Source organism: Gouania willdenowi, chromosome 10, assembly GCF_900634775.1.
Source record: "Gouania willdenowi chromosome 10, fGouWil2.1, whole genome shotgun sequence".
Taxonomy (NCBI): Eukaryota; Metazoa; Chordata; class Actinopteri; order Blenniiformes; family Gobiesocidae; genus Gouania; species Gouania willdenowi.
This window is the reverse complement of record NC_041053.1, coordinates 17,258,031-17,278,026: the sequence shown is the minus strand read 5'-3', so window position 1 is coordinate 17,278,026 and position 19,996 is coordinate 17,258,031. Positions and strand designations below refer to the sequence as shown.

Here is a 19,996-nt window from a genome sequence, read left to right as displayed (position 1 = left end):
GTTGGGGGAGGGGTGGGGCTATGTACTCACGTCCAGCAACAGAGTCAGAGCTGTCAGAGGATTTGAGGTCTCTGTTGGCATCAAGGTGGAGAACACCAAACCAGTCCTTCAGTCTGGCTGCCAGGCTGTGCAGCTCCGTGTCAGTGCACCCTACACACACACACACACACACACACACACACACACACACACACACACACACACACACACACACACACACACACACACACACACACACACACACACACACACACACACACACACACACACACACACACACACACACACACAGAAAGCACAAAATAATGAGGAAAAGGAGGGAGCTGTCGACAATCTCCTGTCATCTGATGAAAAAAAAACATTTCCTTGCTTCCTGTCAGACTTCCCGTTCATTTCTGCTGTGTACCTTTAGCCTTCATATTTCTCTCCTCTCATCCAATCTCTCTTTCTCAAGCAAACACACAGGGTGGTAATAACACACATGCTCCAATGCAAACAAATGTCATACGAATTTACACAGAAATGCACTGCACATACAGTCACTCAGCATTTCATAGCTAATTTCTGCTAAGGTGAACTGTATCATGCAGTGTTTCTCAAATGGGGGTACGTGATGACACTACAGGGGGTACTCGAGAAAGAGAGACAGGAAAATGAGCAAATAAAGTGTCAGTCTTGGTCCCACCCCACACGCGTGAGATGATCTACTCAGAAGCCACTAAATCAGTGTTTTTCAACCTTGGGGTCGAGACCCCATGTGGGGTCACCTGGAGATGGAGTCACTTGAAATTCTTGAAAAATTTAAATAGATTTTTGAATTGTTGTTGTTTTTGTTTTTTTTAATTATATTATTATTATTATTATTATTATTATTATTATTATTATTATTATTATTATTAATAAATCAACACACAACTTAAACAACTATTTCTATACTTTCACTTGTGAAAGAATAATAAAAATCTAGTTCAACTAAAATGCAAAACAAAAAAGAAAGTAAAATCTGAGCTTAAAAAGGATCAAAAACTAATTCTTGAAAAAAAAATTCTTGATATCAAAATGGGGTCACGATCCCAAAATGTTGGGAAACCCTGCACTAAATACTGTTTCTTTCCACTTATTCACAAAATTAGATTCTTTATAATGTGTGTTATCACTCATTCATTCCATCATTATGATCTATAGTTGTTTTTAAATAGTTTTCTTAGCAAAATGTTGTAGTCAGACAAATGGGTACTCAAGCCAAAAAAGGTTTGAGAACCAGTGGTCTACACACAGTCATACACTCCTCACCGATCAACCTGCTGTGTATTCTATAAAAACATTCCACTTTCTTGTGTTTTTGCTCTGGTGCACTTTTAAACCTCCAGCATGCTGAAGCTTCTTGCCATTGCAGACGCCCAGTGAGACTAAACAGCTACAAAACATATCCAAGGATCTTCTTCAATATGGAGTTTAAACAAGGAGAATGAAATCCCTTGAGATTGACGCCGTCCGCCTGCAATTCAAACACACCTATGCCTCTGCGTGTCTCCTCCTGTGTTTCTCTCTGTCAATCTAACTCCTCCTTTTCTTCTCCTCCCCCATGAATGTGTTTGGCATATTTTTCCTCTGTGTTACATTTGACTGAGAGAAAAATGTGCCTGGAAAACAAAACCCTGCCGTCTAGCTTGGAGGTGGAGGGCTGGGCTGCAGAGATGTTCTTTGTGTTGTGATGCAAGGAAACCATGGTCATTATTGTTCCCTATGTAAAGATTCAGGTTCTCATTGTTATGCCTTTCAATTCACTCCACCATAATGTCGCGCCTGTGTGAGTCAACTACAATAATCTGAAAAGTCACATAAAAGTGATTATTATCAACACAGCATCCTGTGTAATGGACGGGGCAGAGGTGAGCAAGTCAGACATGATTTTTACACATTAATAAACATTTTTTAAAAAAAATAAATTAACAGTAAACAGGTAATATGTTTTAGTTAAGGGTTTTATAGTGAAAGGCTATAGGAGGAAGTCGTACACGTGACCTGCCCGTTTACACAAACAAATTAGGTAAATAAATACTATTTGTTCCCTTATGAGGAATAAATAGCTTAACATAAGAATTCCTTTTTTTCAAGGTCGTGGGGGTCTGCTGGTGCCAGCTCTTGTTGGGCATTACTGAGGGGTACACCCTGGACAAGGAACCAGTCCATCGCAGGGCTATGTAAAATATGCAGTACAAAAAAATAAGGCATGTATCTTTGCTCTTGGCACACAAAAATGTATCTAATAGGGATGTAACGCGCGATTCACTCAACTCCCGATACGAATCTCTCTCAATTTATTTTACAAAAGGAGACTGTAGACAAATGATGACTGAAAATAAAAATACTGTACTATTTTGTTTTTTATCTTTCATTGTCAAAAGAATCCCTTTATAAACTATGCAAAACAATGCAATTTATTTAAAAACAATTCCTGAAAAATAAATAATGAAATAATACAAATGAAGAAGCCCATTCATTTAAATTCTGGCTCTATAGTAAACTATGCAAAACTGCATAATAGTTCCTTTCCTTTTTAAAAGTGGAACTGAAAATGTATTTTGTGCCTTAACAATTGGACTTTAAAACAAATCCCATATCAAATAAATAATATAAATAAATAAACTATGGCTTTCATTCTCTCACACTTGTTTCTCCCTTTCCTCTCTGTGCCTCTCTTACCTTGGATTTCACATCTTTCTTTCTCACCTCTTTCATTTTGTCCTGGGGAAGCCAAAATGCTTCCACACTTCTGATTTAAAACACGGTGGTGTGTCCTGAATTTGAAATTCTCAATAGATAGCGCCCTTTGCTGTAAATAAATAAATAAAAGTACTGTGACTTCAATTTCAGAGTATCGATGTGAACCGTGACACATTCGTGAATTGATTTTTAACTGCCTGACAATTACGGCAATCTTTACATCCCTAGTATCTAAAAATATTAAAATATGATGAATTATATCGGATAAAAGAGACTTTAGCGATTTGAAACAACTGCTGTAAGTGTGTAAAAGCTGTAATTTCCTTTGAACAATTTGCTTCCAGTCATTTAATTAGAAAGCTTCATATTCTGAGGCTTTCAAAAAAACATCTAGTTGTGCTGCTTTTATCATTTTCAGTTTAAAGTGAAGTAAAATGTCACATTATTCTTGCATTCCACTGCTCCTCCTTTTGAATTGTGATAAAAAACAAGTTTTTTTTTTTTGTTAAAGTGAGCACCAAGCAACAACCCTCGGTGTGCCCTGAGCACCACCCCTGAGAACGAAGGTACCCTAGATAAAAAAGAAAAATAGACAAGAAATTCCTGCAGTCACAAAGACAAAGTTAGATTTTCAATTTAAAAGCAGGAAGTGATAAGGCCTGTCTATTGTGCCACAGCAAAGCGTTCCACAAATAAAAGCCATCAGGACAAAGACACACGGTGCCCAGTGAGGTTGTAGTTTACGGCACCATCACCAGACACTGGTCTGCTGTCCACAGGGAGGGTAACACACGGATAGAAGAGTGATAGAGTTGGTGGAAAAAAACACTCTTTTTTACAACGGATATAATAGACAAGACAATTGCAGTAGGACTCGATATTTTGGTAACTGAGTATTTTATCGATTATTCCCATAATTCATCCAGTAATCAAATAAAAAAAAAACACTTTTGCTTAATTAAAGCTCAATTTTAAATATTCAACAGAAAATATGATCGATCACCTAATAATACCAACCAATTTGTTCCCTTTTTAAGTCAAATGTACACATTTATTATATGATGTACTATGCAAAGTAAACAAAGAAAAAAAACAAGCATATTTGTTGTGAAAAGATTCCACTACATGTGGTAACAACCTAAGATGACAGCTGCAGGGTGCAAAAACAATTCTAAACATGAACAAAAAAATAAACACAATTGATCTAAATTAATAAAACAAAAAATTTGTATAGTTTAATATTAAAATAAACAACCCAGATAGCACACATACATCTCGCCTATGTCGGCATGATGAATGAAGTTGCATCGGCGTGACGTATAATGGAGAGCGTTTGATCAATGGGCAGACGTCGCGGAGACATCGGCGTTTGTCCGATGAATTAAAGATGCTCAGCGTGGCCTCTCTTCAGCTTAAATTAACCTTTATTTAGCTCGGATCATTCAATTAGTATAAATATCTCCATCTATAGTTGAGTATTTACTTAAATCTGACAGGAATATGGCAATATCACAACAACAACAACAACAACAACAACAACAAAACAACAATACACTACCACTAAATAGCTCTTTATGTGTGGACAAAATAAAGAGAGACACAGTTCATGATCATAAATGTATTTTCAGCAGCATAGCCTAAAGAGCTCCAGCATAAAAACAGCTTCAAGGAAGTGACATTTTACACTTCTACAATTTTATAAGTGGTATCACCGATTTGGGGGGAGGGGAAATGACAAAATGACGCATTAGGAGTTGAATGTTGACGCACGATCTGAGGTCGACATCGGCGACCTCAGATCATGCATCTGGGAATGCTTTGAGGCAGAGAAAATCCATTCATCATTTTTCTGTTATCAAGGTATTCAATGAGGAAACGTTTCAGCCCTAGTCTGCAGCATGATGTACCACACAAGAAGACAACCAGGTGTATTTTTCCTGGTCTCCCTGGGTTTAGCCTTAAAGAACCAGCTCTGTTTTTAAGTCGTGCTGTGCACTGCAGAGCTATGCAAACACCTGAACGCTGCTTTTTACTTGAACCTGAACAACTCTCGTACCAATGTATAAATAAACACACTCAGTATTTCACTGTTTTGTTATAGTGATGTGCACAGAAGCTTCTAGAACAGCAGCTGAGGAGGGGGACCAATGCATCTGTTTAAAGTGCAACAACAAACCTTCACCTGTAGAGAGAACTTCTCATGCAGAAAAAAAATCTGCCATTTGCAGCGTTAAAAAAAAACGTGTTCCTTTTCACTTTCCTGTACAATTGGAGTCTGTCTTCAGAAATCTTTTGTCAGCTAATTTTCCTTTATTGTTTGTTCACTTCCACTTTCTCTTTCCTCTTGTTAAAATAGCTGGAACACACTTTCGATCTCAGACTTCAATGACCTCTTTGATTTGTGCTCTTTGTATTTTCTCTTATTCACACTGAAATTACTTAAAGTAGTTCGTTCCTTCCCCATATCCTTACTTGTCCATCTCCTTCAGACTTCATTGATTCAAGTCACTCTTTTTCAACTTTCCAAAAAACTTTAACTGTCTTTGTTCCCACCTTGTTTCACCTTTTATTCCTTTTTGTTCTGCTTCAACTTAGTGCATAGCCTCCACCTGACTTCCATTTTCACCTCCTTTAAACTCACTTGGATTCTGCACTTTGACTTTGTGTGAGTCTCAAAGAGACCTCTTCCTTTTTTCTCCGCATGGCCAAAATTGTTTGCAGCAGGACGCTGTCTGTCTAACCAATTCCTAGTATAGTTATATGTCACTGAGTTTTAGAGGTGAGCCTAAAAATATGTATTAATTAAATACTCAGAGAAAAAAGCCTTGTTACCCATACAGTACAACACCAATTAATTAATATCATTAATAAATGAGAGATTATACACTCAAAAAAGCTTGTCTGCACTGTGGTAAATAGTTCAGTTGGATTATAGATTAATTTAATCTATGGTTTCAACAACCCTTTGGTTAAATATTTTTAAATAATCCCTAATTTTACTAGCAGCACTTAAAAAAACCCAAACCAGGATCTTATCTGAGCCACCATTTGACATTTCATCACCTAAAAGGAGCTGCAGTCAGTGTTTCCATTAAAAGCAGATTTGATAAAATAAATAAAATACATCATACTGAATGTTCTGTAAAGCTGTATATTGTTTTATGCAATGTGAAAATATTGACTCAAATTTTGTGCATAACATATTTTCAGTGTCAACATTTTTTTGGCTGACACGAAGCGATCAATGACAAGCTGTTCTTCAAAATGATGTAGTTTCAATAGCTACTGTTCTGTCAGTAGAAGCGCTCACGCTGTCTTTCTTTAACCTCCTACTGGGAGAGAACACACACACACACACACACACACACACACACACACACACACACACACACACTGGTGTGACTTAATGGTGTTTTCTATCTGAGTATTCGGATTAGATTGGTTTAATGACCCACAGAGAGACAGCGGAGAGTTTCTGAATAATTACTCAAATTAAATGTGTTGATTTGGTAAAATATGTTGTTGTGGTCCTTTGCAAATAGGAGGACCAAAGTAAACAACAAAGTTGTAGCTTTGTGAGTTTGTTCACACATGAAGGCTTCCGTTTTCCCTACACTAGTTTACGGCTCCATCGGGAAATCATGTGCAATTGACTAGGTATATATTGACTATGCAAAACATGGAGTTTATGTTATCAGATTAGGGAAACCCGCTCTGATTTTTGGTCAATTAGTTTTATAACATTTGAAGCAACAGTGGAGGAAAGGACTTGTGGTAGGATGTGAGGAGGATATGCAGGAAGTATAGCCATGTGTTACAAAAAGGCTGTAAAAAAGGAAAATACAAACAGGGTATCCATTGCTATCCAAGGGTACAAATAGAATGTTTTTCCCGTGTCTCCTGAGATCCAGGTTGGATCAGGTCGTAGCTTGAGTATTAAAAAAAATTAGACTATGCCCTGGTCTCTCGCATCTATTCCCTCGGCTCTCAAACTCAAGCCTTTTTTTTATCCAATGTTCCAGGCTGGTTTAGGCCTTTGGCTAACTGTGCCCTTTAGACCATATATCACTTCAAACGCCAGGAGACATCTGGCCTTGATTTTCACAATTTGTCTTTTTTATTCTCTTTAGATAGCTAATAACCATATACAATAATAGAAGGGACACTAAATCTCTACCTTTAAGGTTAGGCTCAAAACATTCCTCTTTGGTAAAGCTTTTAGTTAGGAACCAGCTCATAGCTCATAGTTAAGATGCATTAGGCATAGACTGCCGGTGGGGGGGTCTGGCATGCTCGGTTGGAGAGAGGTTGGAGAGGGCGTTAAGAGAGAGGTCATTTAGGTTAGAGAGGGACCGGAGAGGGTCCCATTCCTCTCTCAAACACTCCCTCTATGTCTGCTTCTTCCCTTGTGTGTTTGCTCCTGTACTCCTTCTGGCTTTTGTCTTGCAGGTCCGTGGGATCCTTAGTGTGGAGTTACAGAGTCTCAACAACTCTGTCTCCACCCTTTCCTCTGCACACACCCAACACAGCATAACGTGGATGGCTGTTCATCATAGGAATGGGATCCACACAAGGTTCCCGCTGCTTAACAGAAGGTTTTCCTTGCCGCCATGATGAATTCATGTTGGGTGTGGGATACATATGTATGTGTATATACGTATATATGCATATGTGTGTATCCATAAAATGAAGAGTCCGTCCTTAAGACTGCTCTACTGTAAAGTGTCTTGAGATAGCATTGGTTATGATTTGGCGCTATACAAATAAAAGATTGATTGATTGATTGATTGAGGTGTGAGACAATGGGAGTATAGTCTGATCAAATCAAGATTAAAGGTCGGGGGAAAGACGACAGGGGTAGGCAGCAGAGAGAGATGACACGTCTTAACAAGAAGGAGAAAACGAGGCGCTGTGACAGTCACGCAGAAGATGTGAGAGATATAAGGTCAGATTCATTAAAAAGATACAAGGGTGTGTTGATATCTTCTTTTTTTTTTTTTGGTCGAAGCTGCCAGCTTTTTTAGAATGATCGCAGTGGCATTGAGTTAAGGTTAGAAGGAAACCACTGTTCAGATGTTTGAGGTGTCACTAAAGCAAAAGTATTAGCGTCAAAGTCACTGTTTTGCTTGATATGTTACTTTTTACAAAAAGCTTGTTTTCTCTGTTTGGTCAGAAACAGCTGTTTTTGGTGAAACCAGCCTATGTTATAATCAGTGTTTGAAATACCGGTGTTTGTTTTTCATCTAACCATTAACTTTTTACGCCGTTACGACACCGTTAACCTTACTGAACGTTAAATGCGGTGCGCTACATGTACTGATTGAATAAACTGTGATCTGAAAGCATCCCCGGCTTCTTACTCAGCTGTAGTGAGGAGGTGGGTTAAAAACATGGTGAGCGATTATGATTGGCTAAGGCAGCGTCATGTTTCATGGTAGCCAATCAGAGCCAGTGTTTTTACACATGTGCCAACACGCACGCACACACACAAACACACACACACACACACACACACGCGCACACGCACACACACACACACGCACACACTACAGGTTTGATGAAGCAGCAGAGATGGTGAGCGTGGAGCAGTCCGATGAAAAGTTGGCATTTGTAAGGTGACGATACAAACACTTCTTTAAATTAATTGTGGTCAAAGACAACTACGTGCATGTGAAGTGCACATTATATCCAGGAGAGAAGACTTTGTCAACATCAGTTGTAAGCAACTCTAATTTAACGAAGCACCTCACAACACACGCATCTAAAAAAATCGAAAGTAGTGAGTAACTATAACTAATTACTTTTTTAAAGTAACGTTCCAAACACTGGTTATAATGCTGATAACTAAAGAACAAAAAAAGGTGGAAATAATTGTTTTTTTGGTGGTTTCTGTTTACATAGCACACAATATCCTGTGGGTCTTGAAAGATCAGTGAAAATCATCTAAAACGCCAGGTAATATGGGTTGGCTGCTCTGAAAATGGCTGGCAGCCAATGAGTTAAATACATTTGTTATTTACTATACAATATTATTTCTGAATTAGAAATTACCTGTTATTTTTTTCACTTGTGTTGGCCTATGTTTGTATGAAAGGGAATTTTACTTTTCATATTGTGCAACAAAGTATTGTGCTATTAAAACGTCATGAGATGTATCTTTGATGGTACAAGTGGTATCGTTATATATCCCGAAGTGCCCTTTCCCTCCTTGCTAGATCAGACTCATGCGTGCTTGCCTTTTAAATGCACAAAGATCTTAATTGCTGGTGCAAAATGTTTACCACATCTTAAATCTGGGCTGTGCTGACTGTTCTAGTTTGATAAAAACCAAAAACAACAACTTGTTGAAATACCCAGAGTAAGTTTATAAGTATTCCCTGAGTTAAAGTCAAATGAAAACATGCTTATTTTTCCAACTGCAATTTTTTTTGTCTTTTCTCCTTTTCCAAAATATCGTATGGCATCGTATCCTGAACTCTGTCTATTGTCCAACCCCTACTTTTCATCCATAGAAAAGAATACAACAAAGCAATACGAATGCCATCTGATTACTGAAACACAAAACTTCTTTGCAAAGATTCAAAATAGGGAGTGAAAAATGTACACAAGTATAAACATTCAATTGTGCCAAGCAAACAAGCAAATAAGAAGTTTAAGTTTGGCCAAACATAGATTTACTCTAAGGGTTAAATTAACATTCCTGCAATGTTTCCAGTTATTCTGTTTGTTAATGCATTCCCATAAAGGAGGACAATCCCACTGCCAACCTGGCAGAAATAAATGGCCTAAATACTGGTGTTGTGTTCCATATTGAGAGCCTGTCCACAAATATGTAAAACCAACCAGTGCAATTCCTTATATTAGAATCTGTGTTTGTTTTGGTAAAACTGAACAGCTTTGCACATGTCTACTGAAATAAATGATAATGTAAGACATTATCAAGAATAAGCAGCGCTCAGATGTTGATGGAGACATTCATTCTCATTCTAAGAGAATCAAAGCTGAATTCTGGGACTTGAATGTGCAGCATCAAAACAAAAAAACCCCGTGGGATGGAAAGATGATTTTAGCATCTTATGAAAAAAGGTGGATCATTGGCAAACCATCGGCATGTCTAAATACAAGCATGAGTCAACCATATACGCTCGATATGAGCAAATGAACAGCTTTAGACATTCACAAACATGCTTCAGATGGAAGGATGTTTGAGAAACCCTAACCTAACCCTACTAGATCCCTCCTCCTAACCCAAAAAATGCCAACATAGCTCCAAATGTGTCTTAATTTAGTGAAAGGTTTCATAATTCAGTGAATGACACTTAATGACAGCTTTCATGACACCTTATTCATGCTAATGACAGATAATTACACCGTAATATCAGCCTTAAGTATAAAACTTAAAGTGTGACTATTTTTTTTTTACTAACACAAACAATCATAATGGACTTTTGATAACTTTAAGTTAAATTTATTTATCAGGATAAATACAACATGCAACATGTTAAAGCAGCCAAATAAATGTATTTTCTCTAAGGGGGGGCATTATTAAACATTAAAACATTATTACTTACTAGTACAGTGCCCGTCGGAGGTATGTATTCATATTGACAGGAGTTCCACAGTGTGAATGGGAAATGAATGGGATATATATCTACATATTTTCTTTTGTAAACAGAACATCACCAAAATTTAATCAGCTGTTCCTTGACTCATTATCAACATTTCCTGAAAATTTCATCAAAATCCATTCATGAAAACTGATGATGAAATCACTGTTGATGACATCATCAGTTTGAACATTCTTGGAACACCGATGTCATCACTGTGGATGACATCATCAGTTAGAACATTCTGAGTTCAAACATTCTGATTGGAACTCTGATGACATCACTGTTGAGGACATTATCAGTGTTCTAAAACAATGTTTAACAGGAGTTCCACAGTGTGGATTGGTTTTGGAATGACCAAATTACTCCAAAATTACGGATGCACACACACGGGGTATTTGGAAGCCATTGACAAAGTGTCAGGTCGATCAGACACTGCGTTGGGGAGATATTTGCTCCACGGACACACACACACGGACACACACACACGGACACACACACACACACACACACACACAGACCTTTCTTGCATTATAGATAGATTTACACCAATAAGGAGTTTTACTTTAATTACTAACAAGGTATGTGAATAATAGTGTCATACTCAAGACCACACTATCAGACACAAGACTTGCAAACTAAACCAAACATGCAAACCAAACAACTAAACACAACTTAAGCCTTGCTAATAATAAATCCTTGTATGTATTTAAAAGCCACTGATAAGTCCAGAATTATTTTAAATATATGAAAATAAAATGGCTTAATGTAAGTGTTGAGGTGTTTATATTGTGTGAGGTATTTCTGACTAAAACAAGGATGGGCTGATGTCTTGAGTTTTTGCAAATTTCTAAAACATAAGGCACTGGAAATGATTTACAAGGAGGCAGAACAACCGGTGAGCAAACAGTAAAGGCTTGGAGTCTAATTACAACATCATAAATAAATAAATTATATATATTTTAAAAAAACACACAAATTATTCAGGAATAGTGCTTCGCCTTATTAGCACATTAATAAAGTTGAAGAATAGCAGATCAGTGCTGGTCTCGACTGATCTTCACATAAAATCCAAAGCCACCCTGAGACCAAGACCTTCAAGATGTGGTTTTGAGTACTTCAGAACTAATAAATAACACAGATCATTTCTATATGATAGCACCCATCAGTGGTTGGGATTTACAGGGTTTAGTAGCAAATAGACCATTTGTCCTCACAGTTAATTTGTTGGAGGATGCTGGTAAAGGTGGTGGATGTGGATCAGGAAGTTTAGTAACGAGAGGCAGAAAATAGGCAGAGATGTAAATCCAGTGCTTCATAATTAAAGCAAACAGATGTGACTGGATAAATAAAACAAACAAACCGTTCTACACGAGTTGGAGGAAAAACAAACCCTCTCTGACACTTGATGCTGGCTGATGACTAGGGGGTAGGAAAGCATGCCTTAATGGGTGTGGGTTGTTATGGCCAATGGTCATAATGTTATGGATGTTTTGCTCTATTTTTACTGCTATCAATCATGATAGAGAAGCTAAAAGAACAAAAAAAATTAAAAGTCATTTGTTTCTGTTGTTTTTCCTAGGACATAGGATATACAGTAGGTAGATTAACACCGTTGTACCAAACAAAAGGATGATGTACCTACACAGCCTTCCATGGCAATTGCTTTTTCTTTAAGTGAAAAATCAGTGCAAAAGAAATGCAGATACAAACCAGCGCTGAGGGATGGAAACACAACCGTCCTATTTACTGTCAAAAATGATGCTTACGCTACAGACTCAAGTTTTGAAAGAGCCGAGATATTTACCAGTCAACGTTAAAACCCAGTGTGAACCTGTGGCTATATTGGTAAACACAGAAGAGTGATTTCACAAATCAAACTGCTGTAATTCTTTGATCTGTTTCCATAGGAACACAATTTGACACACAGAATGCTGTGCCTTACCCCATCTGTTTACCATTTGGTCTAGCTAATCTATTGGGAGTTTCTCTCAGCCAGGAAGATGACGCATGCACACACGCACAAACACGCACACACACACTGCACAAACTCTACTTTCTGATCTGCATGCACTGTATTAAACAGTATAAAAGTAGGGAGAGAATGAAATATGTAAATAAACAAAAAAAAGTAATAAAAATCAACATACATCTTTCATGATAACATTGCCAAAACCATTTATTCCCATTCTCCCCTCCTTGATCCAAGCTCATTGCAAATCAATATAATTACTTGATAGTCCGATGAAGTCGAAAGGAAACTAGACACCAGGGGGTGTTGAAAACATTTAACTCTTTATTTGTCTGCTGGATGATTGTGATCTTTATACATTAGTTTCACATAGGAGAGCAATAAAAGCAGTAGCATAGATACATTGATAAAAAAAAAGTGGCCTCCTGCCAACATTTGGCAAAGAGGAAGTCGGTAACAATCATAATCCATTCATTTTTGCGCTCCATTTCGTCTCAAAAACCCCTCCATCCATCTGCTGAAATACTATTTCCATGGCAAACACACACATGCACGCATACATGAAACGCACACTCCATCACTGATCCCTGCAGCTGTCAGAAAATGGGTGGGTGCATTGGGATGGGAGAGGAAGAAAATAACACAAAAAGAAGGAGAGCTGACAGGAAAGGGAATGGAACAGCAGTGAATCACTGCAGAGTCCCAAGGAGTACCAGTGAATGTGTGTTTGCTGTGAACCACACTGGAGTGCTTCCTGAATATAGTTAAAAACCAAAAAATACTTATTTAGTGCTATCCAAACACTTTCCTGAAATCTAAATCCAAATATCCATATTTTTTGACCGAGAAATAGGTAAAAATCAAGAAAAATGAGGGCTCAACATGCAATGAGTAAAAATTAGGAGCAATTCAACCTCCATACAAAGCTAAAGATGACCTGTGGACTCACCAGCCTTGTTGGTATTGTGTGGCGGTTTGCTGAACTCCTGACCAGGCAAGCAGGGACAAAGTCCATCACATTTAATGGAGATCGTTTTCCCAGACAGGCAGCTCTGGAACTCCAATTTACACTGTAATAAACAAAACAACAGGAAGAGAAAAACATGCTGGCTTAGTGTTAATTACAAGGACTTAGTTGGTCGAGACCACAAGGAAGAAACCCCACTAGCCACAACAAAGTCATTGGACTTTGCACCTAACTGACTGTGATGACAATACCACCTTTCACCCAACATAATGGGATATGTCAACACAGTATTTCTGCAAGCCACAAATAATGAGTGGAGTAGAGAGGAGTGGGAAATCACCAAGCAGCAGGGCCTGATGAAGAGGAGGCTTTTGTTTTGGTTTAAGTGCTCACATAACAGTAAAAAAACAGACAGGGTTGTTGAATTACTATTCAATTACACTTTAGATTGAAAGGAACTTCAAAATAACCAACTTCAGCTTGGATGGACAGGAGAGTCTGTGCTGAGAACAGGCCAGTGACGTGCAGTCAGGGTAGGCAGGGTAGGCAGTGCCTACCCAAGGGTGAATTGATAGTTTGATTATTTGTTTTAATTATAACATAATTATAAATTATTTATTTTTCCATTTCCGACAGCCTACAATACCTATAAGTTATAAGTTCAGCATTTTGTGCTTTTCATAGCCCAAATGACTAAACAATACATATACATAACTGAATGGATATGAAAATTAAGTGTATATTTGTCAATAAAAAATGTGATCAAAACAAATCTAAAGCCACAATCTTTCTTAACATATATAGTAACATAATATCTACAGTATTCTACAATTGAATAAAATAAATAAATGAATGAATTGGGGGAAAATAATTATTATTTTTTTTAAATCGGAGAATCCAAAAATTTGAATCCGATAACGTACGCCCCATTTCTCGTTTCTCAAATAATCAATTTTAAATAATCAAATCCTTGAATTTTGGTCTTAATCATAATTAGAGATATGGTTTTGGTCATCCATTAGGTGGGTGTGTCCTCGAAGCAGCCACGCTAACACATTCTTAGACACAGACATGTACAACATAAGAAACACAATGCAACAAATAACGCTAAATGGACTTCATCACAATGTAATTTAAGGGCTGAATTTGCAGTTCAGGTAAGAAAAGGCTAAAAGGGATTGTTTGTAAGTGTTAGCGGAAAGAAATCCAATTACAGGATCTATCCAAGAGGAATAATGAAACCTGAAATGAGTTATGTAAATTGTTTTTTCAGTAGGTTTTCACACTTTCAAACCATGACTGCGCATAAACATCATATCGCGCCGTGCACAGGCTTAGCCATATCCTGCCAGCACTTTCATTTCCCTTGCTCTCATTCAAATCAATATTTTCCTCCCTGTCCCTCCTTTGATTGGACTGCTAATGTTGCCTAATGAAATTTGTTGACAAAAGGAACAGTGCCGTGTTCTGTTCCCCAACATATTGAATTAGCTTAAAGTGGGAGCAAGAGAGAAAGTAGAAGAAATGAATGACTCCTCCAAATCACTGTCAGCACATTGAGAGGCCCCATGAATCTTTATGTTTGTCCCTCTCCAGGGGGTTAATGTGCTTTTGATGAAACAGTATTTTAACAACTGACTTGGTCAAGGAAAAATAAGAGGAGTGGGAAGGTGACAGCAGAGTGGAGAAGGAGAGGAAGAGGTGAGAAGGAGGAATAGAAAGGGTGATTTAGGAGGAATGAAGTAATGGATTTTACTTGGCTGGCTGAAACCTCTCTGGAGATAAGAGCACTGTCCTCTTAATGGGATATTGAGTGTGTGTGTGTGTGTGTGCGTCAGAACGTGCCTGTGTGTGGTTATGATTAGGAAAGTGTGTAACGTAATAATAAAACATGAATAAGCCTGAAACCAGCAGCTCACTGGTTGGACCACAGGGAGCCAACACCTCACCAGCAGTTGAACCCGTCCAGCTAAACCATTGGTCATGTGGTTTCTCCTAAAACACCTCTGCTAATGGGACCACTCATGTGTAGGTAAGCTGTTGAAAGGCATACACTTATACTTCAGCTATAAGAACCTTTCCCAGACAACAGGTTCACAGACCTTCACATTTTCAAATGCAGATATTAATGGAAGTCTGAAAGCAATGGCATTTGTCACAGTCCCAGGTGTAAAGGTTCATATCTCTAAGGAGGTGGAAAGAAAGCTGGAACAGGCGATGTCTCACTAGTACTAATACTGTACTGGAGCGTTCTAATCCAGCAGTTCAAAACTTTTTTGGCTCAAGTACCCTCTTTCTCTTACGTTGGAATGCAAGTACCCCCCTTATTTCAGACTACTACATTTGTATTTTTAGTTCATGTTATAATCAAGATCATTTCTATAATCATTTTGTGTTTTTTTTGTCTTTTGGTGTTGTTTGTCCGTTCTTTTTATTATTCAGTATATTTTTCTCTTATTTTGTGTGTTTTTGTTGTCATTTTTGTGTGTATTGTTGGTATTAATTACATTATTCTCTCTCAGTGTGTGTTTTTCTCTCATTTAGTGTATCTTTGTTGTTGTTGTGTGTGTTGCTGGTAATGGTAAGTCTTTTTCTCTTATTTTGTGTGTTTTTGTTGTCGTTTTGTAAGTTGCTGGTAATATTCACCGTGATTATCATTTTTAAATTTGAAAAAATAAACATTATAAAACCACATATTTTTTAATGCTTTCCTCTGTTGATTTTCCAATTTCTCTCTCTCAAGTACCCCCTGTAGTACCACCGCATACCCTATTTGAGAAACACTGTTCCAGACAGTGGTAAAGGTTTCTTTTCCATTAATACTATTGGGGCTAACAGTACTTTCTCTACTTAGTATTTAGGCTTTTTCATTTGATCATAGTACTTGCTACTAAGGACTTTAATTGTATTTACTCAGGGGTTCTAAGCAAGCTGAAATGAGCTAAACATATGAAGTGAAACCACTGATTGGAAGGATGTCGTTCACATCCAAATGTCACATTACCGTAATGGTAGAGAAAAACAAGTAGTAACACTAAATATGTCTATAAAAAAACAAGATATGCACTTCACAGGCCATGACTAAAATAAAAATACTGTATAAAAGTAGCTGAAACAAGTTAACTGACGGGAATATTTTGACAAAATCCTCTGCATTGTAAAGAGCCCATTGAGGTGCATGTTTTCTCGGAGAGAAGTGGTCATGTGACCAGCTTTGTCAAGTGACTCACGTCATGTGACCAGGTACGTCACGTGTATTTTTCGAAAAAGTGTTTCCATAGCGCTTTTGCGATACATATCAATATCGAAAAGTCAGAAATTACTCTGTGATATTTGCGTGTTTTTTCGAAATTCAGGTGTTTCCATTACCAGCTTTTATTGCACTATAAAGAATTTGCGCATTTCCAAGGGGAATGGAAACACATCTACTGTTCGGTTTGTATAGAAGTACAGTTGTTCTTGTATAAAACCAAGCTAACATGATGTAACACTGCCCTGCAGCAATTAAACTACTCCCTATAGCAGCTTTTTCTAAGAGTATATTAATGACTAGCTGTGTTTCCATTACACGTTTTAAAATAAAACACACAATAAACACATAATAAAATAAAAGCTCTATTTCTAAATGATGACAAAGTATAATTGTGCTTTGAACGTGTTTCCACTGAAGGCTGTTTTGAGGAGGAGCCTCGTGACTCCCGTGAAATCTCATTCCGCTTCGCTGCAGGAAGACGGACGCTCAGAACCTCCTTATTACATTCCGTGTTCCTTTGTTGTTTCACATCTGACGTAGATGTAATCATTTTAAAGTATAATGCTAAGAACTGACTTAGTCTGCTCTTCTGTCTACACGTACCATGTCATGTTTTCTTGGAGAAGTGGTCATGTGACCATGTGCGTCAAGTTCTGTGACGTGTATTTAAGGTAAAAGTGATTCATAGCTCCTTTGCGATACATTTCAAATATTGAAAAGTCTGAAATTCCTCCTCATGAAAGTGTAAAAAGTTTTTAGTGATATTTGAGTGTTTTTTTTAAATTCATTACCAAGGGTAATGGTCACACAGCTTCTGATGGAGAAGGAACTGCAAATAGATCAGGTTTTCCTGCATCTTACATCTACATCTTAAGGATTAACTCTGACTGCAAACACAATAATATGATAAAAATAATATTTGCTTTGGATTTCTCAACAATGATGGCATCATTAATTCTCTCCAATGTCTTATGCAGGAATAGGGGCTCAAAAATGCTTCACTATAACTGTACCACATACCAGGCCATTGGCAAGATTTTAAATGAAATCCATTCTTTCAAGGTTTCCTAAAAACCATTTGTTCTGAAATCAAAAGAAGGATTTCCAAACAAAAACAGAAAAACATCATTTGGTTTTACCTTTAGTCCTCTGACTAAAAGTTAATTATTCTTTTTTTAGTTTACTAAAAATATTTTACTCTTATTTCGGTCCTCAAAATTCTTCTTTTGTTTTCTTTCACGCAACTAAATTCAAAGTCATTTAGTTCAAATCAATGCAGAGAATAATTATTTGATTAAAAATACTTTAATTATCTACCATGTTTTCTATATTACCTCCCAAATGGATATTACATTAGACTGGCTTGTTTAATATCATGTTCAAGGTCTTCACAATATCTTCCTCCTATCTAAAAATTAGCCCCTGTTTTGGAGGAATCCACAGTATTTGATCGTGTTTTTTTTTTAATAAATATGACAATTTCTAGAAAAACAAATCTATACGAATTAACGTTTCATAAATTTATAAATGTCAAAATGAATATTCACATTTTTAGACTATTTTTTCTTTAATCAAATCTTGTCACACCAGTTTTCTTAAATTACACCTTTACATCAAGTACAACACTTTTGTGCAACATGTTACAATATATAAGATTTGTTGAAAACCACTGGTGTTTTTTTCTTCTTCAAAGAATGAAGAAGAGTGTAAAGAGGTGAAAAAAAAAAAACATGCAATGAAGTGATGAGCTAACCATCATCCTGTATGCTCCACGTGTGTATGATCTGGGTAGATTAAATGGTGTTTAAGCTCTGCTGCATAATTTTTAAACACCATTTTTTTTTTCCCAGGAGGACATCCTAAACTACTAATAGTTCAGATTTACTTCAAAAAATTGGAAGAGATGTTGTTGGAAAATGGATTATTGGTAGCGGAAGGTCTCACCTTGGAGGAGTAGGTGTGGCCATCAGAGCCACACACAGGACTGGAGTGGTGGGATGAGCAGAGCCGACATTTGCCTCGAGGACCAGATTCCAGCCTGTGCTTGTGTCCTACGCTGCCTTTCCTGGGTTTCACGCTGGAAGAAGAGAATAATAGATGTAATAAAACCTGCTATCAAAAAACACACTGATTCACAAAACAAAAAAACACTTAAATTTCAAAACTTACATATGAAAGTTAGCAGTATGACTTAAATAACCTGACAAACACCTTGTCGCTGGCTGTCAGGGTCAGAGGATGAAGAGCCTGATGGCTCTGAAGATGCTTTTTGAAAAAAAAAAAAAAACTGTGCAATTATGTTTGATCCCAATTTTGCAGCAATTTCCAATCTAAGTGCACTCACTGAACACCTTGCTGCCTCCTTATCCATCAAGCAGAGAGCTAAACAGTGCCAAACACACACTTCACGGCAAAAACGAGGAGCCGACAACAAATGATGCAAATGGAACATTAGGCACTGATGTGAAAAGGGGGTAATTTGATCGTAATTTGTCTTATCTCGGCAAATTGAAGAGAATCTCGTAACATGTGTACGTGCGGCAGATGTCAGTAAGGAAAAGGCTCAACAGAAAAACACTGCAAACTTATCCCACAGGAAAGCAAATGATAAATAATCATTTCCACTAAATTCATATGAAGCATAAGGTTGTCTCGATGCATGATTTCTAGCTGAGTCTTTTAATCTAAACAGTGCAGAGGCGGCGGTGGCTTTATGTGAATGTCAAGGCTATAATAAGCAAATGCTCATATGATTTGCACTTTGGGCTGGATGTAGTTTTATGTGTTTTTCTTGATAATATTTGGAAATGAAGCAGTTATTTAAATATTGCGTTATTTTAACATTAAAAATGTAATGCAAATGCAAATTTCTTTGCATTCACCTTATGCAAAACATGAAGGCTTTTCTGTGCATATTTTATGTTAATATTTAAATAGAGACTTATTTTTATTTTCTGTAAAAAACAAAACAAAACAATGTACCGTAGCTTTGTTAAAACATTCCAGAGAGCAGCAGCACTATCAAAGATCTAAGAACCAGGAAAAGATCCAGTTCAGATCAAAAATTGCTTTTGAAAAGGAGTGCGAGCTCAGAGACTGACAGCCATGTTTTTGTGTTCTGTACCTGTTTATCACACACAAAGTCACATGTGCATCTAGATGCTATGCCAACTGATAAAAGGCGTGAGGCAAAGTAAAGTATACTGTAATCACAAATAAAAGAATAAAATGTTTAACAAAGATGGGAGACAGAATAAACGTTAATTAAGTGTATAATTAAGTAAGAGACTGTTAAAAATAGGGATCAGATACACACACATTACAGTAGTAAAAAATAAAGTAGTAATAATAATAATAACATAAAAATTATATACACATGATACAGATATTTAAAACAATCAAGCTGTGAGGTTACAGTGATGCATTATACACAGACATCAGTCTATCACAGGTCTGACTTCAGCTCCACA

At 37.1% G+C, this 19,996-nt stretch overlaps 1 protein-coding gene across 2 annotated transcripts in view; it reads right to left on the bottom strand.

Moving 5' to 3' along the window:
* Positions 1-19,996, bottom strand: part of spock1 (SPARC (osteonectin), cwcv and kazal like domains proteoglycan 1) — a 182,659-nt gene that overhangs the window by 11,506 nt on the left and 151,157 nt on the right. For both annotated transcript variants that reach the window (XM_028460389.1, XM_028460390.1), the window contains 3 exons: positions 18,471-18,603; positions 13,256-13,376; positions 31-150 (listed from right to left, as the gene is read on the bottom strand). In XM_028460389.1, the coding sequence (XP_028316190.1) occupies positions 31-150; positions 13,256-13,376; positions 18,471-18,603 (374 nt within the window). The remainder of the gene's footprint in view (positions 1-30; positions 151-13,255; positions 13,377-18,470; positions 18,604-19,996) is intronic.